The 14,918-nt window shown below is 43.1% G+C and overlaps 1 protein-coding gene across 7 annotated transcripts in view; it reads left to right on the top strand.

Annotated features, from left to right (window-relative positions):
- LOC134213032 (serine proteinase stubble) overlaps positions 1-13,156 on the top strand; it is a 109,546-nt gene extending 96,390 nt beyond the window's left edge. For 5 of the 7 annotated variants that reach the window (XM_062691505.1, XM_062691506.1, XM_062691507.1 and 2 more), the window contains 5 exons: positions 3,659-4,162; positions 4,471-4,648; positions 4,707-4,854; positions 12,332-12,481; positions 12,554-13,156. In XM_062691505.1, coding sequence (XP_062547489.1) covers positions 3,659-4,162; positions 4,471-4,648; positions 4,707-4,854; positions 12,332-12,481; positions 12,554-12,850 — 1,277 coding nt within the window. In that variant the 3' untranslated portion in view covers positions 12,851-13,156. The remainder of the gene's footprint in view (positions 1-3,658; positions 4,163-4,470; positions 4,649-4,706; positions 4,855-12,331; positions 12,482-12,553) is intronic. The other 2 variants (XM_062691510.1, XM_062691509.1) reach the window with 1 other exon arrangement.
- The last annotated feature ends 1,762 nt before the right edge of the window (positions 13,157-14,918 follow it).

Below are 14,918 nucleotides of genomic sequence, written 5' to 3'. Positions count from 1 at the left end.
CGTTGTTTGAATTTCACTAGTAACGGAGCTATAGCGCTAATAGCAGCAACTTAGACTAAATGATTGCATATTTTGTTATCATTTAGTATAAGTATAGCAACTAGCACCGTAACTCCTTTAGCAGTGGAATTCGAACATCGATCTGTTAAGGAAAGTTGTAGAAAAACCTTCGCACTAAAAGTTCACCATACAACACATTTTGAAATTTAGCCTCTGTTAAGAGTTATTGACAAACTACTAAATGATCGAACGTAGATTACTAAATGATCGATAACATCCTTGCTTGACTGCCTTAAAACTACAAGTACCGAGCCAAGAAACGTTTAGATGAAAATCCTAGAAGTATGACGATTTTAGATATGCAATGCAAATATTGTGACGAAGGGAGACAGTGGTTTAAATATCATCACATCACTTCATCCCATATCTCCCATGTTTATTTTATCAACAACAAAGCAATGAAAATCAATTTGATTTGATTCTTATATTTGTGTTTTTTATCCCCGCGCTCACGTATGTTAGCAAGAATATGTGACGAGTTTGGTGCTGTATTTATTTGTTTTGCGATGAGATGAATATGAAGTAAGATGGAAAACGGAACAGTTCCCTACGTTATGGATCCTACTTCAGTAGAACATAATATTTTTTATTGAGTACAATATGATAGCAAACAACTGACAACAAAAGTAAAGGAAATATTTTATTATGATTGAAATTGTGGAAAATGGTTCAAAATTAGTTCATCATGCTATTCAATTTTGTATTGCTTACAGAATCCATAATCTCATGAATTCTGGAATTAATTTGTGGGATATATTGCTCCATCCATATTACTCCAGCAGGCATTCATTGATGAATACCATGAATTCCAGCAATTCCAAAAGTAATCGTAGCAGTATTTTCATGAGGAGCTTCTTCAGGAATTTCAGTAGGAATATTTGGAGGAAGTCCAAGAACTGGAGGAGTTTCAGGAGGAACTCTCAGAGAAATTTGAAGAAGAACACTTGAAGAATTTCTAGGAAGTTCATGATGTGTTAGTTTGTGGAGCATCTCTTGAAGGTATTCATACTAAATTCCTTCAAGAACTAGTCCTAATTTCCCCCAGGACTGCATTCTATATTCCCATAGGATTTTTTTTCTAAATTCCTCCGGGATATTTTTTCTGATTTTTTTTTTAATTTTTTTTTCGAAATTTTCTTCTGAATTCCTTTAGGAATTCATTCTCAATTCCCCCAGGAATTCATTCTTAATTCCCCTAGGAATTAATTCTTAATTTCCCCACGATTCCAATTTATTCCCACAGAAATTCATTCTCAATTCCCCGCGAACATTCTGATTTCTTCCTGGATCTCTTTCTGAATTTCCCCATAGAAAGAAATTCCGAGAGAAATTCCTGGAAGACCTCTAGCAGTAATTTCCAGACGAACTTTAGGAGTAATTTCTGGATCATCTAAGAAGATTTTTTGTAGTAACTCCAAGAAGATTTCTTGGAGAAGCTACAGGAAGGTATCCTGACTGAACCACAGATGGAATTCCTGGAGGAACTTTAAGAAAAAAAGCCGAGGAGACGCCAAGACGAATCCCTGGAGAAATTCCTGAAGGAACTCCAGGAGAAATTCATGTTTGAACTCTTGTAGGAAATTCTTGTGGATCTGCAGGAGTAATTCTTGGAGAAGCTCCAGAAGGAAATCCTGGAGGAACTCCAGGAGAAAAGCTTGGTGGAAATCCAGAAGAAATTTCTGGTGGAGCTTCAAGGAGATTTTATGGAGAAATTCTTGGGTGAACTCCTGAAAGAACTGCAACAAAGAATTCCTGAAGTAATCCCAACAAGGAATTTCTTAAGTAAATCCAGCAAGAGCTTCTGATGAACTCATGAAGGACTCCGGGAAGAACTTTCAATGAATTTCTGAGGAAATTTATCAGATGTAATCATTGAATCTTTGTTATTCTTTCAGGAGTTCATCAAAGAACTCCTTCTGAAGTTCTTTCAGGATTTTTTCTTGCAGTTCCTACAAGAATTTCTCCTGGAGCTCCTCCTGGAGTTTCTTCAAAACTTCATTTATTTATCATTAAATTTATCTTGGAGTTTCTCCAGGATCTCTTCCAGATATGCTAGGAATAATTCACGCCGCTAATCACATCGGTTAAATCTTTTAGGAGTGACAGATGTAAGAAAAAAAACAATCAACAGCGAATTGGTATATTCTTAAATATGGATTTTCCCGTGAAAATTCGGAATGACAAAAAATGCCTACCAAAAACCAAAAAATTCGCCTTGCAAATGGCAGAAATTCCGAAAAATATTCCTCCGCGAGAGTTCCGAAGAATATCCCAAAAAAATCGAGGAATTACTTAAGCGAAACCCGACCAGGACGACAAAACTTGGAATTCTTAGAGGAATTTTATCAGACATTTTTGGAAGAACTCCAGAAGAAATGGTTGTGGGCTCCTCAGGGAGAATTCCTTGGTGAACTCCAGGAGAATTTTTGAAAGAATTGCTTGACAAAAAATTTATGAAAGGATTTATATAAAGAACTACCTGATCAGATCTGAGTTCAGGAGATATTTTGAGATATTCTTGGAAGAACAGCAGAAGGAATTTCTGGAGAAACTCTCTAGATCTCTTGTTATGGTTCCTTCAGGACTCCAAGAGAATTCCTGAATTCCTAGAATCCAATACTATTCCTGAATTGCCAAATTTCTAAATTCCTAGATTCCTAAATTCCACATGATGAACTTGTAACCATAATAAATCACGAAAATAAAATTAAAAAAGTTATAAATTCCTAATTTGAATCAGATTTTACGATCGAGTTGAGTTGTAATGGTAATGGTAATATAAATTGATAAGCTAATAAATGAAAGGTGGCTCTTTAACTTTTATGTTAACATCAATCTTCACGGAAGTGGAAACAAATGTATATTAGTAGCAATACTTGTGTTCAAGCGAGATATTCGTTATATTTATCTTCAAAATCAGTCGAAAATCTGAAAAAAATTTCAAATAGAAAGTGAAATACGTAATTGTCGATACAAAAATTCATCATACTGGAAGTATGGAAGAAAATAATCTTATAATTGTGTGAAATTTCTCCCAAAACGCTCAAAAATAATTCAACCATTGGGATGTTTTTTTTGAGGAAATTCTTTTATGGGGAAATGTTATTTTCAAGGAAATGTTATTTTTTGAGAAATTTTTAATTCCTGGCTTCGAGGTGAACTAGCCTTTGGGCTAAAAACCTCTTTAATAAAGATTTTAATAATAATAATAATAATTCCTGGAATTTTATAATCCTTAAGAATTTCTTATGATTTAAAGAATGCGGAATATTAGTTATATGACTAACGTTTGTAATGGCTAACTTTGCTCATACGTACATTCGACAATATCGTATCACTGAAACATACATCTTCTAACCTCAGTCCCTTCCTCGTAAATGTCTGTAATCCTTCTTGAACCGAATGGTATATCTAAAACATTTTTTATAATCGTACAAAAATACATCATGAGCGGAAAAATGCCTCTTATTAATTTTAATGTATTAATTTCGATAACAACGTCAACAGCACAAACTGACCACAATCTGTTCACACATCCTATGCATTTATCAATTTCCCTAAAAGTTCAAAATTATCGCCCCACTGTAATCACATCCAGGTGACATTATCAATCTGTTCGATTTCTATCCATCACCCTCATCATCCTCATCGTCTACTTCACCACACTCGTCGAGTAACGCAGTCCATCAGAACCGCCCTCAACTGGCAACAGCGCCAGCACAAACTCCAATCTACTCCAACTCTGGCAGCTACAGCTCCAAACCATCATACCATCTGTACCCTGTGACAAGCACCAACCCTCCGGAGTGGAACTACGAGAGCAACCACCTGGGAAACGGCTTGAACTCTGTATTTCAACCGCAGAAGCCCGTTCATCATCGACCGGTTAACTTCGGTAGTGGTGGCGGCCATGATGGATCCCTACATGACGAGGGTCTCCACGGACCGACGGCCAGTGCCATCTACAGCGATCGACCGTTCAGCTTCGGGACGCGTCCAACGTCCGGTTCGATCTTTAGTACCGGGAATGGCATCGTCAGCAATTCCCGACCGCCCGTTTTCAACTTTCAGCAGGAGGACGATGGCTATGGAATCGAAAACGGTATATTGCGTCTGAGTTGTCCTCCGTATATCAAGTACCTTGTAGATCCAGCGTAGCGAGTCCCGATTTCTCTAAGTTGAAACCCATCCGATGCACTGCAATTTTCGCCTTCACGAACCAAGCGCTTCAGAATGTAGTTTTAGAACAGCACCAATCAATGCGATCTTTCTCTATCTATCACTATCACGCTTGACCCGATTTTTTGAGCACCTGTTAGGTTTAAGTCACTGATTAGCTTACTGCAAGCATGCATTGCACCGATTTGTTTTGAATAAATCAATCTAAGTCTCGTTTTCTTATCTTCACAGGTTGTGGCGAATTGTACACCAGGACCAATCGGATAGTGGGAGGCCACTCTACCGGCTTTGGAACGCATCCCTGGCAGGCGGCTCTCATAAAAACGGGTTTCTTAACGAAAAAGCTCAGCTGCGGAGGGGCACTGGTTTCCAATCGATGGATCGTTACGGCAGCTCACTGTGTCGCCACGTATTTCTGAAATCTATAGCTCAATGAAGTATGGTAAATGATCGAATATTTATTTTAGGACACCAAACAGCAACCTCAAAGTACGGTTAGGTGAATGGGATGTGCGTGATCAGGACGAACGGTTGAACCACGAAGAGTACAACATCGAACGGAAGGAAGTGCATCCCAGTTATTCGCCTAGCGATTTCCGAAATGACCTTGCGCTGGTAAGACTCTGAATCAGTGATGGGAAATGTCGTTAAGATGTCATCGGACTAATTTGCTAATAACCATTTTCACAAGTTATTTACAATTGTATTTAATGTAAACATGTAGCCCTCAGATGATTCTATTACCTTCTAATGGGTCATTGTTCTAAATTTAAAACAGGCAGCGTGAGAGCCGAATTAGTGTCAAATGACATAAATGGCATGACATTCAGTGATTTTTTTTTTAATTTCGTTCTCATGCCTCACACTTTGAATTTAAAACAGCGGTTCTCAATCTGAGGTACATGTATCCCTGGGAGTACTTTCGCTGGGCCTAGGGGGTACCTCGGACAAAAATGCGTAATGGCGGACGTATTACAATTCCAATCAAAACTTTTTAATAATTGTGTATTTTTGACGTAGAACTACGTCTGTCTTTTCTATATTGGGGTACACTTTACGATTGCAAAAAACTGAAAAACGTCACGAAAATATGATAGACTTTGATCGTTAATAGCTTAGCCGTTTCTCGATGGATTTTCAATTTTCATGGACCATTCGATCAGGGAAGAGTCAACGCTTCATACCCAATGTACACTAAAGTCGTTTTTTACGCGTTCAGGAATTGTTTTTATGCGATTTTTTTCACTCGAATTTTTGGACTTCCGCGGTTCATCCAGACATATTTAGGAATTTACGCAGCTTTTTACGTTGTTTTCATCTACGCGGCCCATATCCCCTGCATAAAAACCGACTTTAGTGTGTTACAATATCAATGTATGATAATATTTTTAATTAAAAACTTGCTAACAGCTTAGTACTCGGTTTCGGTGATTCAGTCAATCTCGTAAGTGCATCGCAAGCTTCTTCTTCCATAGCACCAGTGGCGTAGCCACGGGGGTGGTTTTGGGCATAAACCCCCCCCCCAAAGACAAAATTTTTAGAAGAAATTTTTTTTTGCGAAAAAAAAAATGTTCAGAAAACCCCCCCCAGACCAATTTTCTGGCTACGCCACTGCATAGCACTACTTTCCAACTGGAAAGTTTGCCTGCTTTTCAGCTTAGTAATCTATTGGCATTTCTTTAGTTAATAATTAAAAGCTTTTTATGTCCACCATTCCAGGGCTTTTAGCTGTTGCAGTTTGTTTCTGCTAACTTAAACGTGCGTTTTTCTCTCGAAAGCTTGGGGGCGTTTGACGGCATCTTCTTGCTTACGTCTATTGATGCCAGTAGAGGGGCTCAAAATCTTCTTCGCTGCTGCAATGATTGCATTCTGGTAAACTTTCTTCGGCTCGTTTTTGCTGATTCGTAGGTGTCTGCCAGAGAAAACGCTGGGTCCAACGCTACTCACGTGAAGGAATAATAATTATTAAACTGCCAAACTTCTTTGTCGCGTCTACTCTGACTTCCTCCATAGGATGACCACCAAACGCCGTTGACAGCCCAGCTTTCGCAATGGGGTTTTCTGTAATGAGCCACCAGGGGCTTAGACTGACTTAGTGATGGGTGCTTAGTCTCTGTTCCAGTTTGCGTCGTGCACTATCAGCCAGGGTTATGCTTTTCAAATTTTTAAATCGAGTATCATTAAATGTAAACCTAACTAGTACCAATTTAATGTCAATAATGAAGTTCAATCGGATGTTTGGCATTGTGTTTGGTGTTAAGTTCAAAAGTAGCATTCAAAAAATCAAAGCCAATTGAATCTTGCCTTCCACAACCAGCACAATGTATGGAGGGTTGCGGAATAGAAGATCAAACGAACAAAACGTCGAATGAAGGATTTAAAAAAATCTGTAATGCAATCTTCATACCTGTTCGAAACAAAAGGATTATTAACATGTTAAGAATATGCTTTCTTTGAGAGACATGAAAATTATGTTTTCACTAAAGCTTGATTGCTTCGTTGCAAGAGGATTAGAAGCATCCTTCTACGCTTCTTGGAAGACTTCTTCTAAGCAGCTAGAAAGCCTCCTTTCAAGTTGTTAGGTTGCCTCCTTTCGAGCTTCTTGCAAGGAGGAAACCTTACAACTTGAAAGAAGGCTTCTGAAGTGGCCAGAAGGCTTCCAAGCCTCTTGAAGAAGGCTCGGAAGCCTCCTTTCAAGTGGCTTGGAAACCTCGTTTCAATATCTTTCAAGAGGCTCGGAAGCCTCCTTTCAAGAGGCTCGGAAGCCTCCTTTCAAGAGGCTCGGAAGCCTCCTATCAAAAGGTTCGGAAGCCTCCTTTCAAGAGGCTCGGAAGCCTCCTTTCAAGAGGCTCGGAAGCCTCCTTTCAAGAGGCTCGGAAGCCTCCTTTCAAGAGGCTCAGGAAGCCTCCTTTCAAGAGGCCTGGAAGCCTCCTTTCAAGAGGCCTCAGGAAGCCTCCTTTCAAGAGGCTCAGAAGCCTCCTTTCAAGAGGCTCAGAAGCCTCCTTTCAAGAGGCTCGAGAGCCTCCTTTCAAGAGGCCTCAGAAGCCTCCTTTCAAGAGGCCCAAGCCTCCTTTAAAGAGGCCTCAAGCCTCCTTCAAGAGGCTCAGAAGCCTCCTTTCAAGAGGCTCCGGAAGCCTCCTTTCAAGAGGCCTCAAACCTCCTTTCAAGAGGCTCCAGGCCTCATTTCCAAGAGGCTCAGAGCCTACTTTCAAGAGGCTCAGGAAGCCTCTCCTTTCAAGAGGCTCAGGCCTCCTTTCAAGAGGCTCAAGCCTCCTTTCAAGAGGCTCAGCCTCCTTTCAAGAGGCTCAGCCTCCTTTCAAGAGGCCCAGAGCCTCCTTTCAAGAGGCTCGGAAGCCTCCTTTCAAGAGGCTCAGAGCCTCCTTCAAGAGGCTCAAGCCTCCTTTCAAGAGGCTCAGAGCCTCCTTTCAAGAGGCTCCAGCCTCCTTTCAAGAGGCCTCAGGCCTCCTTCAAGAGGCTCAGGCCTCCTTTCAAGAGGCTCAGGCCTCCTTCAAGAGGCCTGGAAGCCTCCTTTCAAGAGGCCTCAGAGCCTCCTTCAAGAGGCTCAGAAGCCTCCTTCAAGAGGCTCAGGCCTCCTTTCAAGAGGCCTCAGAAGCCTCCTTTCAAGAGGCTCAGAGCCTCCTTTCAAGAGGCCCGGAAGCCTCCTTTCAAGAGCTCCAAGCCTCCTTGCAGAGGCTCAGAAGCCTCCTTGCAAGAGGCTCAGAAGCCTCCTTGCAAGAGGCTCGGAAGCCTCCTTGCAAGAGGCCCAAGCCTCCTTGCAAGAGGCCTCAGCCCTCCTTGCAAGAGGCTCAGGCCTCCCTTGCAAGAGGCTCGGAAGCCTCCCTTGCAAGAGGCTCGGAAGCCTCCTTGCAAGAGGCTCAGAGCCTCCTTTCAAGAGGCTCAGAAGCCTCCTTTCAAGAGGCTCAGGCCTCCTTTCAAGAGGCTCAGAGCCTCCTTTCAAGAGGCCCAAGCCTCCTTTCAAGAGGCTCAGAGCCTCCTTTCAAGAGGCTCCAGAAGCCTCCTTTCAAGAGGCTCAGGCCTCCTTTCCAAGAGCTCAGAAGCCTCCTTTCAAGAGGCTCAGGCCTCCTTTCAAGAGGCCTCAGCCTCCTTTCAAGAGGCCTGGAAGCCCTCCTTTCAAGAGGCTCAGAAGCCTCCTTTCAAGAGGCTCAGGCCTCCTTTCAAGAGGCTCAGGCCTCCTTTCAAGAGGCTCAGAAGCCTCCTTTCAAGAGGCTCAGGAAGCCTCCTTTCAAGAGGCTCAGCCCTCCTTTCAAGAGGCCTCAAGCCTCCTTTCAAGAGGCTCAGAAGCCTCCTTTCAAGAGGCTCCAGCCTCCTTTCAAGAGGCCCAGGCCTCCTTTCAAGAGGCCTGGAAGCCTCCTTTCAAGAGGCTCAAGCCTCCTTCAAGAGGCCCGGAAGCCTCCTTCAAGAGGCCTCGGAGAGCCTCCTTTCAAGAAGGCTCAGAAGCCTCCTTTCCAAGAGGCTCAGGAAGCCTCCTTTCAAGAGGCTCAGGCCTCCTTTCAAGAGGCTCAGGAAGCCTCCTTTCAAGAGGCTCAGGAAGCCTCCTTTCAAGAGGCTCAGAAGCCTCCCTTTCAAGAGGCTCGGAAGCCTCCCTTCAAGAGGCCTGGAAGCCTCCTTTCAAGAGGCTCAGAAGCCTCCTTTCAAGAGGCCTCAAAGCCTCCTTTCAAGAGGCTCGGAAGCCTCCTTTCAAGAGGCTCCCAGCCTCCTTCAAGAGGCTCAGAGCCTCCTTCAAGAGGCTCAGAAGCCTCCTTTCAAGAGGCTCAGCCTCCTTTCAAGAGGCCTGGAAGCCTCCTTTCAAGAGGCCTCGAGAGCCTCCTTTCAAGAGGCTCAGAGCCTCCTTTCAAGAGGCTCGAAGCCTCCTTCAAGAGGCTCGGAAGCCTCCTTTCAAGAGGCTCAGAAGCCTCCTTGCAAGAGGCTCGAAGCCTCCTTCAAGAGGCCTCAGCCTCCTTTCAAGAGGCTCAGAAGCCTCCTTTCAAGAGGCTCAGAAGCCTCCTTGCAAGAGGCTCAAGCCTCCTTGCAAGAGGCCCGGAAGCCTCCCTTGCAAGAGGCTCCAGCCTCCTTGCAAGAGGCCTCAGGCCTCCCTTGCAAGAGGCCCGGAAGCCTCCTTGCAAGAGGCCCAGCCTCCTTGCAAGAGGCTCGGAAGCCTCCTTGCAAGAGGCTCAAGGCCTCCTTGCAAGAGGCCCGGAAGCCTCCTTGCAAGAGGCTCAGGAAGCCTCCTTCAAGAGGCTCGGAAGCCTCCTTTCAAGAGGCCTGGAAGCCTCCTTTCAAGAGGCTCAGAAGCCTCCCTTCAAGAGGCCTCAGAGCCTCCTTTCAAGAGGCTCAGCCTCCTTTCAAGAGGCCTGAAGCCCTCCTTTCAAGAGGCTCAAGCCTCCTTTCAAGAGGCTCAGAGCCTCCCTTTCAAGAGGCTCAGGAAGCCTCCTTTCAAGAGGCTCAGAGCCTCCTTTCAAGAGGCTCGAAGCCTCCTTTCAAGAGGCTCAGAGCCTCCTTTCAAGAGGCCTGAAGCCTCCTTTCAAGAGCCCCGGAAGCCTCCTTTCAAGAGCCTCAAGCCTCCTTTCAAGAGCCCTCGGAAGCCTCCTTTCAAGAGCCTCGGAAGACTCCTTTCAAGAGCCTCGAAGACTCCTTTCAAGAGCCCTCAGAAGACTCCTTTCAAGAGCCTCAGAAGACTCCTTTCAAAAGAGCCTCAGAAGCTCCTTTCAAGAGCCTCGGAAGGCTCCTTTCAAGAGCCTCAGGAAGGCTCCTTTCAAGAGCCCTCGGAAGGCTCCTTTCAAGAGCCTCGGAAGGCTCCTTTCAAGAGCCTCAGAAGGCTCCTTTCAAGAGCCTCGAAGGCTCCTTTCAAGAGCCCTCAGAAGGCTCCTTTCAAGAGCCTCAGAAGGCTCCTTTCAAGAGCCCTCGAAGGCTCCTTTCAAGAGCCTCGAAGGCTCCTTTCAAGAGCCTCGGAAGGCTCCTTTCAAGAGCCCTCAGAGGCCCTTTCAAGAGCCCTCAGAAGGCTCCTTTCAAGAGCCTCAGAAGGCTCCTTTCAAGAGCCTCAAGGCTCCTTTCAAGAGCTCAGGAAGGCTCCTTCAAGAGCCTCGGAAGGCTCCTTTCAAGAGCCCCGAAGGCTCTTTCAAGAGCCCGGAAGGCTCCTTTCAAGAGCCTCGAAGGCTCCCTTCAAGAGCCTCAGGCTCCTTTCAAGAGCCCTCAGGCTCCTTTCAAGAGCCTCAGGCTCCTTTCAAGAGCCCTGGAAGGCTCCTTTCAAGAGCCTCGAAGGCTCCTTTCAAGAGCCCTCGAAGGTTCCTTTCAAGAGCCCTCGGAAGGCTCCTTTCAAGAGCCTCAGGCTCCTTTCAAGAGCCTCGGAAGGCTCCTTTCAAGAGCCTCAGAAGGCTCCTTTCAAGAGCCCTCAGAAGGCTCCTTTTCAAGAGCCTCGGAAGGCTCCTTTTCAAGAGCCTCGGAAGGCTCCTTTTCAAGAGCCTCGGAAGGCTCCTTTTCAAGAGCCTCGGAAGGCTCCTTTTCAAGAGCCTCGGAAGGCTCCTTTTCAAGAGCCTCGGAAGGCTCCTTTTCAAGAGCCTCGGAAGGCTCCTTTTCAAGAGCCTCGGAAGGCTCCTTTTCAAGAGCCTCAGGCTCCTTTCAAGAGCCCTCAGAAGGCTCCTTTCAAGAGCCCTCAGAAGGCCCTTTCAAGAGCCTCAGGCTCCTTTCAAACCTCGAAGGCTCCTTTCAAGAGTCTCAGAAGGCTCCTTTCAAGAGCCTCGAAAGGCTCCTTTCAAGAGCCTCGAAGGCTCCTTTCAAGAGCCTCGAAGGCTCCTTTCAAGAGCTCAGAAGGCTCCTTTCAAGAGCCTCGGAAGGCTCCTTTCAAGAGCGGAACAATATACGCAAGGACGATTTATACATATAGTTAACCAGTTAATATGTACTCAATGAGTGTACACTATGGTTTGCTCTGTTATGATTGTTTTTACGATTACATATCGCTAAAAGTGCATCTGAATCAAAACTCCAATTTTCGGTGTCACGGTGTCTCTAAAGGAAAATATTTTTTAATTTGAATTCCTTTTTCATGTCACGGGTGAATTGAAATTTTCTATAGGGGGAACACAAACATTTTATTCAGTATTTTTGTATTATTGCAAATTCTATACAAATCTTAAAGGATCACTACTTTGACCCTCTCAAAATGTATGGAAAAATGATCCCCGATAGAACATTTTTAGATCAACACTTGAAAAGTGCGTAACAGCCAAAATGTATTCTTTCTGATTTTTCGTCTACATATACTGCCCATGATCGCATATTTGTAACACTCGCATTTTTGTTCATTTTGTAAAAAGCCTGTGAATCATTAAGAAATCTCAATTTACTGCTCCTAATCCCACAACAGTAAACTAGGCTTTACTTTCTTGCTTATCTTTTATAAGCTGGAAATAGTTCAGTTTGTAGGAAGGATTGACAATCTATTTACTAAATCAACCAAAATGCAAATGTTACAAATATGCGATCATGGGCAGAATATGACTCTATATGTGGACAAAGAATCAGAAGGAATAAATTTAGGCTGTTACGCCTTTTTCAAAATTTGGTCTAGATTTGGTTAATTGGACTTACGAGAAAGGACAAAAAATTAATCCTTTCGTGTGGTGGGTGTTATAGATTTTTGTAGAATAAGTTTCTTGGCCGAAGACACCGTGATCATACAACACATTTCGTAATTGAGCCTCTGGAATGAGTTATTGGCTAAATAGTTAATGATAATAAAATGATAAGTTCAATCTCTTACCGTAAAAGATCTACATCCTGGAAGGCTGCCGATTTAGCCTCGTTGCGTTTTATAAGATGAGCGTCGAAGGGTCGAAGTCTCGTTAATTAAGATTATAATAATAAACCACTGTTGCGACGTCTTGCCTGGTTACAATCCCGTGCTTACATGGCTTCTTAAGTGGCTGGTCGTTGTTCTTCTCATTCATTCACATTTGCCAGTTACAATTTGACTAAGGAGACACATTGTACAACTGAGGCGCATTATATTTCCAGCGGTAACAAGTTCTTCAAATTTGTTAATCAATTAACAAAACACGCTCCAAAGTAAACTACAGATCGTTCATCCTCGCAGGTAAAACTGGATAGGAAAGTAGTTTTCCGGCAGCACATTCTACCGGTGTGCCTTCCACCGAAATCCACCAAACTGGTGGGTAAAATGGCCACCGTTGCCGGCTGGGGTCGAACGCGGCACGGCCAAAGCACAGTTCCTTCAGTTTTACAGGTCAGTATCGAGCGCCGTATTTCCGTATCGTTCATCATCATTTGTCTGATCCTATTCCGTTCCTTTTTGTAGGAGGTCGATGTGGAGGTGATACCAAACGACCGCTGTCAACGCTGGTTCCGGGCGGCTGGACGTCGCGAAGTGATCCATGATGTGTTCCTATGTGCCGGCTACAAAGAAGGCGGCCGAGACAGCTGCCAGGGTGACTCTGGGGGACCGCTGACGCTGTCGCTGGAAGGGCGCAAAACGTTGATCGGTCTTGTTTCCTGGGGAATCGGGTGCGGTCGGGAACACCTGCCCGGAGTGTACACCAACATACAGAAGTTTGTGCCTTGGATCGAGAAAGTCATGGGAAAGGAGTACTCCTAGGGGAGATCGGGATTCGTTCCTGATCGGGAATTCGATGTGTAAATAGTCAAACAAACTTTACTTCATAGTATTAAGTGCTGGAAGGAAGGCACAACTCTATCATTTGAAAAGGAAATCAATCATTTACCATGATGTAAATTCGACGGTACACGCTGTTTTTTAAGCGCGATAGTAATTTATTTGTAATTTATTTTTATTAGAACTACAGATTGAGTCGCGTATTTTTAACTAGTGAGATCATGCTGATATTACCATGCTTTACGAGTTTCTGATATAGATTAAGATAAATGATAATAAACTAATGTTCCAAAATCAAAATTTTATTACTACTGAAGAATTTCTTGGTATACATACAATCTTAATCTTACCTGGGAATAAAAGAGTATCATCGTGTTAGCCTCATGATGTACGAATACAAAATGGTAACTGAACACTAAGCTGCGAGACGGCAATGTCCAAGTGGGGAATGTAATGCCAATGAAGAAGAAGTAGACGTTCTACAAGTCTGTTCGATATATCTAGACCAACATTTGAAAAGGGCGTAACAGCCAAAATTTATTCCTTCTGATTCTTCGGCTACATACATAGCTTTATATGTGGACGAAGAATCAGAAGGATTAAATTTTGGCTGTTACGCCCTTTTCAAATGTTGGTCTAGATATATTGGAAGATACATCTAGACAGACAAATACGAGTTGAACCAAAAGAGGGTCAGATAAAAAGTGGTGCTGCGCCAAAAGTTATGTTGTTGTACACACATCGTATCTTGCATGCAACTTCTTTTATGCTAAGTTGCTTCGATGGTTACTGGGAAGTATAGCCTATGAAACCACACATATTATGTATGGGAGACAAACAGAGCCCTAGCTTAATCCATTTTTCTAGCTAGGGCAATAAGCTGTGGTAATTAACTATTCATCGTATTTAGTCTCCGCTACCAACAGCAGTCTCAGAAATAAAACATATTTAATGTTACCTTGCAGACAGTTGAAAGACTCGAATTCCTGTTGTTCGAGGCTAGACTGTTTGGAGCGGAAACAACTTTTCAAGCAATTAGTTAAAAAACCTCGGTACCCTGTCCTAGGCTGAACTGACTGCTGGAAAAATCGAGTTAGGGGTTTAAATACGTACTAACTCTTCTTGAACTGGTGAACAATGGTAGTGAGAGGAACACACGGGAATTGCTGAACAAATTCTCTTGCTTGAAATGGTCTTGTAGACAGAGCTAAATCCCGGGTTTCATTGTTTTACTCAGTGGCGCCTGAAGTGGGTGGGACAAGTAGGGCATGTCCTACGCATGAATTTTCCTGGGTGGGACAGTCAAAGCATTGTCCTACCCATGATTATGAAAAGAACATATGAAGTCATTGGCTGACGAGAATCTGTGTGTGGCAAAAGGTGATTTCAAAAAAATCAGAGTCGAAACAATAATCATAGAGGTTTCTGGGATCTTAAAGAAATAGACTACTAATTGTTCTTAAGTACTTCAGGTACTTTATAATACCGATAATCAAAGATGTCTAAAACAATGATTTTTTCGATTATTTAGTAATTTGGGTTCCAATAATTCATTCAATAATTCATTTAAGAGGCTAAATTCCAAAATGGGTTGTATGGCGGACTTCTATTGTGACGGTTTTTCTACGACTCGGCCTAACAAATTGCTGTTTTTATTTCACTAATAAAGGAGTTAAAGCGTTAGTAACAGTATTTTATACTAAATGATAACATAATTTCAATTATTTATTTTAAATTACTACAACTGGAATTCAAACAACTAAATATTGGGCAAAGTTGCAGTAAAACTTTCGCACAAGAAATCCTCCATACTATACATTTTGGAAAGCAGCCGATCCGACAACATACTTAACCTTTGTAATTGGTAGAATATCCTTAATTTTCCCAAGATGAAAAAAGTGGTTGAAATCTGAAAATGCGATTTTTTTAGAAGTATTTTTTTAGAAGTATGTTATTTAGCACGTTTAAATGGATTATTGGAAGCACACACTGTGCATTTGGCACTGGGCAATAATGCTTTCGTGATGATGATTTTGAATGCATTTTGTTC

Source organism: Armigeres subalbatus, chromosome 2 (assembly GCF_024139115.2).
Source record: "Armigeres subalbatus isolate Guangzhou_Male chromosome 2, GZ_Asu_2, whole genome shotgun sequence".
In the NCBI taxonomy this organism is placed as follows: Eukaryota; Metazoa; Arthropoda; class Insecta; order Diptera; family Culicidae; genus Armigeres; species Armigeres subalbatus.
Note: the sequence above shows the minus strand (reverse complement) of the source record. Positions and strands in the feature narration are given on the sequence as shown.